The sequence below is a fragment of the Myxocyprinus asiaticus genome, chromosome 17 (assembly GCF_019703515.2).
Source record: "Myxocyprinus asiaticus isolate MX2 ecotype Aquarium Trade chromosome 17, UBuf_Myxa_2, whole genome shotgun sequence".
Taxonomy (NCBI): Eukaryota; Metazoa; Chordata; class Actinopteri; order Cypriniformes; family Catostomidae; genus Myxocyprinus; species Myxocyprinus asiaticus.
The window spans coordinates 46,140,286-46,153,794 of NC_059360.1; the positions used below are offsets into that span (position 1 = coordinate 46,140,286).

General features: G+C 34.6%; 1 protein-coding gene across 1 annotated transcript in view; it reads right to left on the reverse strand.

The window, feature by feature from the left end:
- Window positions 1–848: 848 nt before the first annotated feature.
- Window positions 849–13,509, reverse strand: part of LOC127455192 (runt-related transcription factor 2-like) — a 94,783-nt gene continuing 82,122 nt past the window's right edge. The window contains exons 8-9 of the mRNA XM_051722874.1: window positions 9,576–10,219; window positions 849–3,223 (exon numbers count right to left, since the gene is read on the reverse strand). Of these exons, the coding sequence (XP_051578834.1) occupies window positions 9,723–10,219 (497 nt within the window). The 3' untranslated portion in view covers window positions 849–3,223; window positions 9,576–9,722. The remainder of the gene's footprint in view (window positions 3,224–9,575; window positions 10,220–13,509) is intronic.

Below are 13,509 nucleotides of genomic sequence, written 5' to 3' on the forward strand. Positions count from 1 at the left end.
TGATATTCAGAAAAGAATGAATAGATTTTGGATGCAAACAATCTTAAGCTTTATCTGTTTCCTAATTCTTGATGTAAGGGTTAAGTCTAGGTTTATTTTACAACATGATCTTTTCAAGAAATAAGAAAGAAAGCAATGACTTATAACAAAAAAAAAAAAACTGTTTTTATTCTCAAAGACAAATGATACAATCATCAGAAATGCGTGGAAAATCTCACAATTTTTACTGGATTGTTAGTCCCATAGGAAATGCTTCATGCGTGATCATGAGGAAGCAAGATGAAAGATTGGAAGAACTCAAATATCTGTATGGTATGTGCAAGTTAGTAATGCTGGACACACAAGAAACTGTATTGTTGTACAAATAAAATAGTTTTCTCATTGTTTACAAACAAAGCAATGTATTGATGAAACAAAATAAAGCATATCTCAATAACATTGTGTCTAGAGGTTCTTTCCAGGGCTTCAAATACAATGCTAATGGAGCGTAATAGAAGTTGCAGAAATATTTGGTTTTCTTCATGGGTTCATTTGACCTTGCATATTTAATTAAAAAAGTACATTTGAAAATAGATGTTCTTTGGAAAAGGCCCAAACTCTCTAATGCCTTTGTTTGTAGTCATAATGGAAAAACATATGTATTTGAAATCTATGTCAATGTGTGTTTCAATATATATGAAACAGATTTAAAAATAGTTTTACAGAAAGAATCTCTGCTAGTTGACCCAAAAGGAAAAGGGTGAATGAAAAACAATGAAACAAAGTCCATAGCCCAAAAGTATATAAACATTTGACCTTTTGACATAGCCACACTTGTATTAAGACAGAACATTGTAGTTATTTTGAAGTTGTTTCTTTTGTGTGTTTTTTTTTTTTTTTCAGGCATATTGAAGCAATTAAACATGGAATTCATTCAAAGTTAACAGTGCAGAGGTTCTTTACATTTGCAGTTGCCTGCTTGCAGTTTTTGTAAACATTCTGTAAACATAATTGCTCTCCTCACTACCAAAAGACACCACGGTAAAAGAAAAGGCAAACTCAAATAGTGGGGCAGGACAGCAGTGTAAGTGTTGTTTTTGTTAATTAATGTAAGTGTTACGAGTTTAATACTGTACAGAGAATAACGGCCATTGATGACAGACACCTACAGGCTTGTTCAAGGGAAATAATGTTATGTGGGCATTGCTATGACCTTTGACCCCAAATAGAAATGCAGTTCAGAGTGCTACTTTTTAGGTGAATATCACGAAACCTGGCAAAAAAAAAAAAAAAAAAAACATGTTCAGGTCATATTTAACCCCAAAATCAAAAGACAAGTGAGAATTAAATGAGAAATATTTTGAAAAATATAAAATAAATAAAGGAAAAGAAAATAATAATAATAATAATAAAATTAGGCCTATATATTTAGGATTGTAAAGATTTTACGCATTGATTTAAATGACAATTAATCTTTATTGTAGTGTGAAAAATATATACTGTATATATTTTAAATATGTAAGTATTTATGCATTATAATATTTATTCTGTTTTTAATCATTTAAAGTCAGTGGGCCTCATTCATGAAACACGGGCAGAACAATTTTTGGTGTGAATCGTTCATAAAGCCGTTCTGACGTAAATTCTCGGATTAATCAACGTTTTCGTATTTTCAAAGCGTCAGTTGGTATTAACGAAATTAACACCTGCTCCCCACGAGTAAATCGTGCGTAAAACATCCGAACGTGTTGCGTTCTATCAGGAAAACTGTCATGACTACATTTTGATAGAAGTGAAATTAAATAAGTAATGAAATAATTAACTAATAATTAAATGAGTGAAATTTATCTGAAAAAATAACATAAAATAGTAATAAAAAAAATTAAGAAAAAGTGTAATTTTTTCCCAACTCTGCTTATCGTTTTTCCAGCAGAAGTGCTTGATTTTTCTCGAAGAAATGAATGCCCTCTAATGTGACTGGTTGGACAGTTTTTTTATTTGATATGAGCTCCATAATTTAGGTTTCATAATTTAGTATAGGCATCGGTAAATCGCGTTCAGTTGATAACGTATGGTCAATGCTAATGCTGTTAAATCCATAAATACACATCGCGGGCAGGTGCGTACACAAAACAACAGGGAAAAATAGTAAAAGCACGCACATTGTTGTATAGCTTGCAAATCTGTAACATCTTACAGCGTTTCGGTCCAAGATCTTCTTCAGGCGTTCTATTATTTTCTCTGAAGTTTCTTCCAGTTGCAAGTATTTCACTGTTACCATCATGATTTACTCGAGAAGTTTCACAAATGATGCTGGTGATGCACTGCGAACTGAACTGGAGAAGGTTAATGGTGGTGGACATCCTCCTCCCGGTGTGAACTGAACATTTTCTACACTCATGTCAAACCATTTTTATTGACTTCTTGAACTGTTTGATTCACAAAAGAGCGTCATATGACAGCAAAAACATGTGATGACAGTAAATCACTTTCTTTAATACGCTATTGTGCTTGCTATATCAAAATTGTACAACATGACTGCACTTCATTCATAAAAACGGTTTCATTACTGTTCCATATAGATGTTAACAGTATTTACTAGCGAGTCTGGTGCCTTCCTTATATGGTGTTTTCATGGGCGTGGATTATGATAATTGTGAATGAACGTGCACACGCCCCCTCTTTACGAATGTTTGGAATTCACTATCATACACACATTTTACTAACACATCTGGGGAGTATGAAGCGTTTGTGAATTTTATGTGCAAATTACTCCGAACTTACTCATATATTTATGAAAGTTTCATGAATGAGTGTGTCATTGTGTCAAAAATATAGAATTGTTTTCAAACTGTAGCAATGAGAAATTGGGGGGGAAATTTCCTTAATTGTCATGACTTTAACATCACGAAAAATCTTAATGGTAAAAATAGGCTTCTTTATGCAAAATGTAATTCGTTTTTCTTTTGATTTTGGTGTGAAATATCACCCTTTGTGATGTTCACCCTTTTCCCTTTAAACATGGCATTTAGGCTTTATTCATTTTCCATCTCTTTTGAAAAAAAAAAGAAGTGCTTTGTTTTACAAATATATAGAAATAATAATAAAAAAAAAATAATGGCATTTGTTTTCCAGGGTGCTGCCAGCAGCCAATGTTACATTTGGACAAACATTCTATCAAGTACCACTTGTTGTTAAATCCAGAAACAAACATTTATCTTCTGACGCCAACTTCAGACGCCAACTACAAAAGGTAAAAGAAAATTGCATCGTTACAAATATAATTGTCACAACATATTTGCAGAAGTTCTCTTGTCAGTAATATTTTTCTGCATATTGACCAATAAATAAATTCTAGAAGTAGAAATTGAGATGATGAACCTTTCCAGTAAACATCCATTGTGTAATTTAGGCTACTAAATTTGATTGTCTGTTTAATGTAAAAAAAAAAAAAAAAAAAAACAGGCAGGTTGTTTTGCCAACTTCTACCAATGATTCTGTTTGTACTGTCTGACATACTATAATAATAAAGTATTCATAAAAAGTTTGATTGTTGATGTTGTACAGTTTGCATAGTGTTTACTAACCTACAAAGTGCAGTTAATTATCCAGTTATAGAATATTGGGCTGATAATTGTATTAATAATATATCTGCACAAGGGACTTGAAATTAACATTTTGCATGCAAAAATCTGAAATCAAATATTCTACGAGATTCGATCATGCCTGTATTTAAAGATGCAAAGAATTAGGCAATTGTTGCAAGAGTCTGGTCGTTCTTCTAGCCACCAAAAGAATTAAATAAAAATTCAATCTGAAATAAATTAACTTGATAAACATTGGTTACCAAAATCAAACAAGTGAAGAGTGCAGCACATCACCTCTCTGGACAAATCTTTGTACATTTATCTTTTTATTAAAGATGTTACATACTCTCATTTACTTCTCTTAATATCTGCTACTTCATGTTCTTTATATAAAATGCCTTCGCTTTATTACAAAAACTGAGGCATTATTCAGAGTAAAAATATCCACATTTGATCATGGATATCGTCTTGCAAGGAAACATCCTTCATTGCTTACATACCATTGGATTGTTTTTGGTTGCTTTACAATAGCAATAATAATAATAATAATAATAATAATAATAATAATAATAACAAAACATTTAAATTACAAAAAGAGTAAATATTTAATTAAGTTATTAATAGATGTCCCAAAAATAATATTCAAAATGTTGTAAATTTTGTCCCTTTAAACACATAATTTAAAGTTTATATGGCTTATACCACTTCTCAAATCAGTACCGTCTGCTACCGTTTATACATAAATTAAAATGATAAGAGGGAATTAACATAGCAAGTACTGTTTCAAATATCTGACTTCTCGCACACATAAATAAAAAATCACTTTCAGTGTTAAGAAATGCTAAATTATACCAAGGTAGTTTAAAAAATATTCTGAGCCAATAGTGTGGACGTATTCCAATTGCAATGAAAGTTCAATTCTTGGCCAGTTAAAGCAATAGTTCCATTAAAAATTAAATTCTGTGATTATTTACTCACCCTCATGCTTTTCTAAACCTGTATCATTTTCTTTCTTGCATGGAACACAAAAGGAACAATTTTGAAAAATGTTCTCAATCCAGTCATGTTGATATATTCCTTTTGCAATTAAATTAATTATAGGACAGTTAAAGGGGTCACGACATGCCTTTTTTTTATTATTATTATTTTAACGTCCTCACACCCGAGCATGACTGTGTGCATTTTCCATTTCCCTTTTTGTATTCTAAATAGTAGCACTTAATAAACAAGCAAAATATATACAGTATACTGTATATATACAGTAATAATATATATATATATATATATATATATATATATATATATATATATATATTCCTAAAATGTATGTCAACATATGTGGTTTTTACAAAATTGTATATAATACTAAGCTATAGAAAGCCAGATTATAGATATGACATCAAAAATTTGCATAAATAATTATTATTCAAAGTAATGTCCAGCATCATCCAATCACTGCCAACCATGTTAAAATAAAATGATACATTATAAATTCTGAATCTATGTACTGATTATCATTGTCACATGTTTAGCAGACATGTTGAGTGATCCAAACATCATCTGCAGCCTGAAACTGAACTTTTAATCTGATTTTAGAAGTGAATGCACTTGACTGCATAGAAAGATATAGGGTGCTCCCTTGCTCCCTATTTAGTGAATGACTTAACTTCCAGTGTGCTGTCTGTCTGCACTGGTCTCAGAAGAGTTCGAAATAAATATTATTTTCATCCTAACTCCATATAAAGCTTCTGAAAGCAACATTTTTCAGCTTTTGGATGCATCCATTGATTCTCAATGTGAAAATGCACAGTAAATATAGGAATGCATTTACTAGAATCATATTGTACAGTGATAACAAAATAAAATATAACAAAATGTATATTAAAATTAAGTGAAATGACCCACAGATGTGTTAGAGTTGAAAGTTATTCAAAATAACGAATATGTTTTTTCAACTTTTAAGGAATAATGTCCCAAAGTCCACGTATGTGGACATCATGTTTATCATCTCACTGATGCGCAAAATTTTTATCAATTTTTAAATATCAAATGAAACCAGAGATGCCACTCTTTACACCCAGACAGGTTTCGATGAAAAAAACTTAGAGGTTTCTTACCAGAGGCACTTTTGTTGGAAGTGTTTCACGGAAAATCAGCGTCATGTTGTGGTGTCACGTGACTCGGTGCGACAGAAGTTTAACCCTTAAATGAGTCTAGAGCAGGGGTACAAATGTACATACAAATGTATGCGATTTCCCGAAGTATGAGTCCACTTGTGAAAATGTTTCTATTTTGCATTTTTCTAATTTAATCGTTTATTTTTCATTACAAATGATATTATCAGCATAAAAGTTTGAGTGAAAATTTTGTGCAAAAATTTCAAAATTATGAAATAATCATGATCCTGCATGTGAATTTTCACAGAGCGTCTTAAGTGCTTTATTGAAAGAAAACCAAAATGAGTTAACACAGTTAATGTCACAAATTTGCTTATTTGATTACTGATCATGAAATTGTGTGGAATCTTAAATATTTCATATATTATGTCATTGTAATCATGTAATCACAAGCACGCAAGCAACAGCGAGAGAGGAGCAGGCTATTGTATTTATATGATGTTTTTCGCACCTGACCTGCATTCCAATCTACATCTTGATGCAATCCTTCCTCATGATAACGAAGCGTGTTTTCATCAGATGAATGGGAGGCTAAACAGTATTAAAGTGTTACGAGACTCACACTACATGTGCGAGCCATCCGCGCATCACATGCCCATCAACTATTTATCCCTTTTTGGAGAATCGCACCTGCAAAATCCTAAAACTTTATTTCCAGGTTTAATATATATTTTGAGACCACACAATGTGGGTTTATGTTTTCTCTTTTAATCGTTTAATGTAATTTTAAGTGTGATTAAGGTTTAAGGAGGGTGTACCTGTATGCGAAATCTCAAGGGTTAATAGTGGTGTTTTCCTTATTACATCACGTGTTGTTCCGAAAGCAAAAAGAAACAAATGAAACACTGAATGTAGGCAGTCATCCGTGCAGCATGACCGAAGCAAAGCATGTGCGTTTACTCGTGCGATTAACTGAACGTGAAGCGCTGCCGGCTCGTGATGCGTGAATGGCTTGCACGCGCTGCACGAGTCTGTTAGGTATACTGCAGTCTCGTCACATTTTAACTTTTTGTTTAGTCTCCCATTCAGCTCATAAAAACACGCTGCGTGATCATGAGGAAGGATTACATCAAGATGTAGACTGAAATGCAGGTGCGGAATTTATATAAATAAAATAGTCTACTCCTCTCTTGCCGTTGCTGGCGTGCCAGTGATTACCCCTATGCGTGCCATAGGTTGCCGACCCCTGGTCTAGAGTCTTATGAACAGTATTCAGTCACTTTAAATTAATTTAAATTATGCATTGCGTATAGCGAAGCCAAAATACAACGTCCACGCATGTGAACGCAGGTTTGCATGTGGTTAATATATTACTTGAGGTACACTTATATTATACAGTAAGTGAAGTTTTTTTTTTTTGCACAAAAAACAGTCATATATTTGTAAAACATCATCATTTTCCACCCTCATTCTGACCCTCTGTCAGAAACGCTCAGTTTTGGTGCTGCTTCTCCTTTAAGACTTGACAGTAAACGACCACTGTTCTGATTGGCTCTCTGCTCTTGACTGACCTGCTCTCTCTACTTGCCATCTCACTGCTCACCACTGCTGGGCGGGGCTACGGGAGTGATAAGGTAAAGTAGGCATTGATGTGTTGTTGTGGAGTAGGGCTGAAACAATTAGTCGACGTTATCGACAACATCGACAATAAAATACTGTCGACGAACATTTGCGTTGTCGAATAGTCATTTGATCCCATTCAATGTAACATGAGATCATATGAAACTCTAATGATTGCACACAAGAGCAGCACTGCAGCTCGCGCCTGACTGAGAATTACACAGATGCACTCTAAACTTTCCAAACAGCTTCAGGTGATGTAGACTGCAAAGTATGAGGGAATTATAATGCAAAAATACCAAATAAGTAAATACAGAAGCACTCTTGTTGTGGAATCAGAGGAGCTGGAGCTCTTTAACGGAAACACCCCGGCGTTACATCTTTAATGCAGTTATATTTAATGCGTTATAGCTTTATTAAAGTTCAAATAATACGGAAGCAGATCATGTCAATAACTACAAACTCCGAAACTGGCATTTCTCTGTGCGGTCAGCGCCTCTTCTATGAGTAATGTCCCGATCTAAGGGGGAAGAGATTGAAACTGCACACTCTGTCGCGGGACACTCGTCCCTCGAGCACGTGTGCTTAATGCAGCTAGATTATAACGTGATGGTTCGCGACTTACTGACTCATAATATATGTGTCACTGTGCATTTCTTAATGTGAAGAAAATTGGCAATACGCAGCTTTATTAATAAGAGAGAGTTTGTTTTTTAAAGATGGATTGAAGTGAACAGAAAGGTGAGAGAGGGTAGTCTTCGCCCCATTATACATGGCAATAAAATACGTTTTTGACTTGGCTTGTTTTCCAATATAAATATCTAAAACGTGAATATAATATTAAAAATACAAATATTTTAAAATATCTAAAAATCCTTTAAAAAAGATGCATTCACTTGAGAAGCAACATATAAGACATTTAGACTTGCTTTTAGTGAATAGATCTTGAATATGAGTATATTTTGTCTTTACTGCACTCGTAGAAGTATAACCTGAAATACACTTATATACAAAATACATTATCTTAAAGCAAGTCTAAATATCTTATATGTTGCTTCTCAAGTAAATGTATCTTGTTTTAAGGATATTTAGACAATTTTAAATGGAAAACAAGACAAAAACACTTGATAACAATAGTATTTTTTGCAGTGATATTTTTACTGAATTAAACGTAATAAAAAAAAAAAATTCCCGTTTAATTCAGTGAAAGAGCTATTTTTAAAAGATGATTTTGTCCTCTTTATTGTTAGCAAGCACGTTTAATACAGCTTTTTAAGTCGGGGCACAAGCTGAATAGTCGGTTAAGAGCTAATGATTAATCGTTACAATAATCGCCCGAATAGTCGAATAATCGTTCTAATAATCATTAGACAATTATCAAAATAATAATTAGTTGCAGCCCTATTGTGGAGGCAGTCAGATGCAAATGTCTACCACAGTGTAACATCACAATGTGGAGGAAGTAGAGAACGAGTCGTTTGCAGCGAGGAGGAAGTTTTGAGTTCTGAAACTTGCTGTATGTTTTTATAGTACAATGACTTTCTATATGTAAAAATATCAAGGAAAATTCGATGACCCCTTTAAAGGAATAAAATTTAAACTGCACGTAAACCAAGAACCAATGTAGTTTGACATCAGTGAGCACGTTTACATGCACAATCTTGCACTGATTATGCTTAATAAGCCGACAATGTGTGTGTTCTTGTAAACCCCTTAAACAGCTTTCCATTATCGGGTTAAGGTCATAAAGGCTTTAAGCAAAAATGATTGGCACATGTACATTTTTGCCCATTACACCGATTTTGCGTTGTATGTAAACACCTTTACCGTCATTACAGGCTTATCCAATGTCTGCAAGTATTGTGTGGATTTGATGTAAAAACCATAGAGTTTATGTCAGCATATTGGTGTTCATGTAAATGCACTCGATAATGTCACACCTGGCATGGCGCATCTTCACATGCCAAATTTGAATTTATGTGTACATGCAAATGAGATTTGAGGATAAGGACAGAGGGCAAAACATTCTGCTAAACTTCTTTTGTGTTCTATAGAAGAAAGTCATTCAGGTTTAGAATAACATGGGTGAGTGATGACAGAATTAAAATTTTTGAGTGCCTGCCATGACATCAGTGATGAGCATGTGTTATATCACTGATTGCTGTGTGGAATGTCAAATCAATTAATCTAATGCCGTAAATCAACCATCTGTTTTATAAAAAAGCATCAGTGTATTCATACAAATACACTGCAACCATTCAACATTAAGTACCTTTGTACCATCGGGTGTACCATTATTCCTCACAAGAGTTTGTGCTTCCAAAACGAATTCCCTTGATGCTTACGAATGCAAATATCTCTTGCACTACCTCCTTAAGGCTAACAGTGCTGCCTTGAGGTTGCGTTCAACTGGACCTTCTCAGTATGGCCGCCAAACGGATTCGTCCATCCGACCGTTGGAGTTGAGCACAGTGGGCGAGCTGCTATGGCTACCGTCTGCCTCGCCGCCGTCCGTCTGATTGGGCAGATTGGGGTTGATAAGGGTGCTGCCCGTAGACGCACTAGTGCAAGGTGGCAGCATCCTGGTGGGGGATCGGTCTCCCCCCGGTACCATTGAGAATTGGTATGATCCAGATGAAGCTCCATAGTAGAGATAGGGTGTGCTGCTGGTCTGGAAGGGCCCACTCTGGTTTTGGGTGGAGCCGGGGTAAGGCGGAGGCAGATAGGTGTGGTAGTGGGTGGTCGTAGACATGCCCAGAGACATGCCGGAGGTGACCGGTGTGGGGGTGTACGTGAACGTTGCAGGATAGTGCATTCTGGGACTAGAGAAACGGCTCTCCGTAAGAGAGGGGAGACCCGATAACTGCCTCTCGAACTGCCGTGGGTCGGCAGAGAATGGGCTTAGATCCGATGCACCTGACGGAGAGAAAAGAACAGTCTTTTAGTCAATAATTTACCATCTAATAAACTAACTGAAAGTAACGACACTACAAACTTCATTTATGAGTAGCGTGACACTAGCTCAGCTGTTTTCAAAATAAAACACTATAGCTTTTCCAGAAACAAGCTATTTTGTCCGACATCTAGTGGTGTAGTGCGACTATGTATTTTCTCTCTCTTGTAGTTTTGGGAAGTCACATTTATTTTAGTGAATTGGTTAATTCAGAAGGTTCATGAAAATGAACAGGTTCATAAAACGATTCATCAACTCTTGAGTCCGTTTGTAGCATTTAACGAAGAAGAAAAAAAAACCCCGAAATGCTGCTGTTTGTCACTGTTTTCGAATCTTTGTTTTATAAGTGTTTTTACATTTGTTTTATTAGTTGTGTCTGTTCAAGTTTAATGCTTACTGAATGTAACAAAACTTCTAACTTTACGTTTTTTTAGTAGTGCAATAGTAGTATAGCTGTTTTACAAAATGTTATAGCTTTTTCCAGGAATAAGCTACTTTGTCCAACAAGTAGTGGTGTAATGAAATTGTATTTTCTCTCTTGTAGTCTTGGGAAGTCAAATTTGTTTTACTTTATTTAAAATGGTTAATTCAGACGGTTTGTGAAAATAAACTGACTTAAAAACAGATTTTTCAAAAATAAATTCATTTGTGGCATTTTACTTTTTAGTTTTGTAGCGAAATATTTAACCTCTTGCGACCCTGTGTACACATATGTGGACATTGTATTTTGGCTTCGTTATACGCAGTGCATAATTTAAAATTATTTAAACCAACTGATCTCAGTTCAGGAGACACTGAGCTGTCAGTAAAGGGTTAAGGTTTTGACATACGGGGTCGTGTGACAAAACAACATGGCGCTGACCACAGCTCATTAAGTTTTTACATTGAAACCTGTTTGAGTCAAAAGATTACAGTCTCTAGTTTCATTTTTAAAATTTGAGCGATTTACTTTAGCACATTTTTTTCTTCAGAAATCCTATATTCACTGTGCATTTTACATTGACAATCAATGGGTTCATCCAAAAGTTGAAAAATGTTGGCTTCAATGAATAATATGGAGTTAGAATGAAATTAATGTGCATTTCAAACTGTTCTGAGACCAGTGCAACAGCACACTGGAGGTTAAGTCATTCAATAAATATTGTGAATGTATTACTCAACTCCAACGGTCAGATGGACGAATCCGTTTGGCCATACTGAGAAAATTGTTTTCCTCTTTTGTAAGTCGATTTGGATAAAAGCGTCTGCCAAATGAATAAATGTAAATGTAAACAGGGAGCAAGGGAGCATCCTATAGCTTTCTATGCAGCTAAATACATTCACTCATCAAATCCGACCAAAAGTTCAGTTTCAGGCTGCAGATGATGTTTGGATCACTCAACATGTTTAACAGACATGTGACAATGATAATCACTACATAGATTCAGAATTTATAATGTATCATTTTATTTTAACATGGTTGGCAGTGATTGGATGATGCTGGCTGTTACTTTAAATCATAATTATTTATGCTAATTTCTGATGTCATGTCTGTAACGTCTCAAAAACATGAATAATCAACACTCCTGGACACATAATAAACAAATATGATATGATATGACTTTCTTTAGCTTGGTATTATTTAAAATTTCAAAACTTAGTCCCGCTGTCCACATCCCAAAAATTTTTTTTCATATGTATTAGGCTCTACTTGTTACAAATCAAAAAGGGAAATGGAAAATGCACACAGGAGTCACGCTCGGGTCTCAGGAGGGTAACCTCATTCTAAACGCTGCAGTTTGTCACTTTTTTTGACTTTTCGTATATAAATTAGGGTATTTTTAGTTTTATACATGTGGCTGTCCAAGTTTAAGACTAACTGAAAGTATTGACACTACTAACTTTACGTTTTTCAGTAGCGTGACTTTAGCTCAGCTGTTTTCAGAACCGTATACTGCAGCTTTTCCAGAAACCAGCGAGTTTGTTTAACAAGTACTCTAGCTGTGTAGCGCGACAAAATGTATTTTCTTGCTGATATTTAGTGTTTTTAAAGTCAAATAAATTTTAGTGAATGAGTTTTTTTTTTTTTTTGATGGTCTGTGAAAATAAACCGACTCAAAAAATGCTTCATGAGTCAGGTTGAATCTTTTAATGTCTTCTGTTTTGTAACAAAGTATATAGTTGTTCTAAATGATGCTGTTTGTCACTGTTTTCGACTTTTTGTTATATAAGGGTTAGTTTTAGTTTTATTGTTTGTGTCAGTTCAAGTTTAATGAGGTCACTCGTACAAAAGATAAATTACTTCAACTTATTGTTTTTGATAGATATTGCACTCTTAAGTACAGTATTTTCAATGTTGTAATAGCAGCTTTTTTGATATTAGCTTGTAGTGTACTGTGTAATATATATATATATATATATATATATATATATATATATATATAGTAGCTTGTATCATGGCAAGCTTCAGTTTCAAAGTAGCTTCCTCAACACTGATCAAGACTGATAGGAGTAAAAGGACATTGTTAAATCAGACTGAAGAGGGCGCTGTCAATCTTATTTACATACAATTCACAGTAGCCTGTCCACACTAAACTCCTCTATAAAAACTCAAAAAGAAGATTGTGAAGAATGCACTGCATGCTTTAACTTCATTTCTTTCTGCTGCCCAGTAATACATAAGATTTATTACTAACTAATTATATAGAATCATCTCCCATTAAAAAAAAATCCTTTGCATTTTGATAAACACCAAAATATCCCAGGCTATGAAAATGTTGTATCTTTATTGAATTACACTTCCAGTGCAAGAAAGAAGCACCATATTATAGCATATTTATCCAGAACTTCGTGTGAATGGCAATATGTCCATCACCTGCACATTCCAAACTGAACAGATTATCAGATAAGTGTTGCATTTTAGGAATTTTAAACAAGAAAAACGTATATAACTTATGTGACGAGGAGGAAGGCGTGGACGGGCCGCAACGATGGACGCCCGGCGCAGAATCAGCCCAATCAGCAGGAGGGGGATAAAGAGGAGCTGGGGACGGCAGTTTGAGAGAGAGAGAGAGACACACACGCGGCCGCTGTGTGTGTGTTTATGTTTGTTTAAGTTCATTTATGTAATTAAAGTTATGTTGATTATTCTGCCGGTTCCCGCCTCCTCTTTGCCCATCCTTTACCCATTATAACTTAATATACAATAACTTAAATATCAACCAACCAACAAGAGAAACTGGCTCAACTTGCATGTCAGCAGTTTAGTTACCCT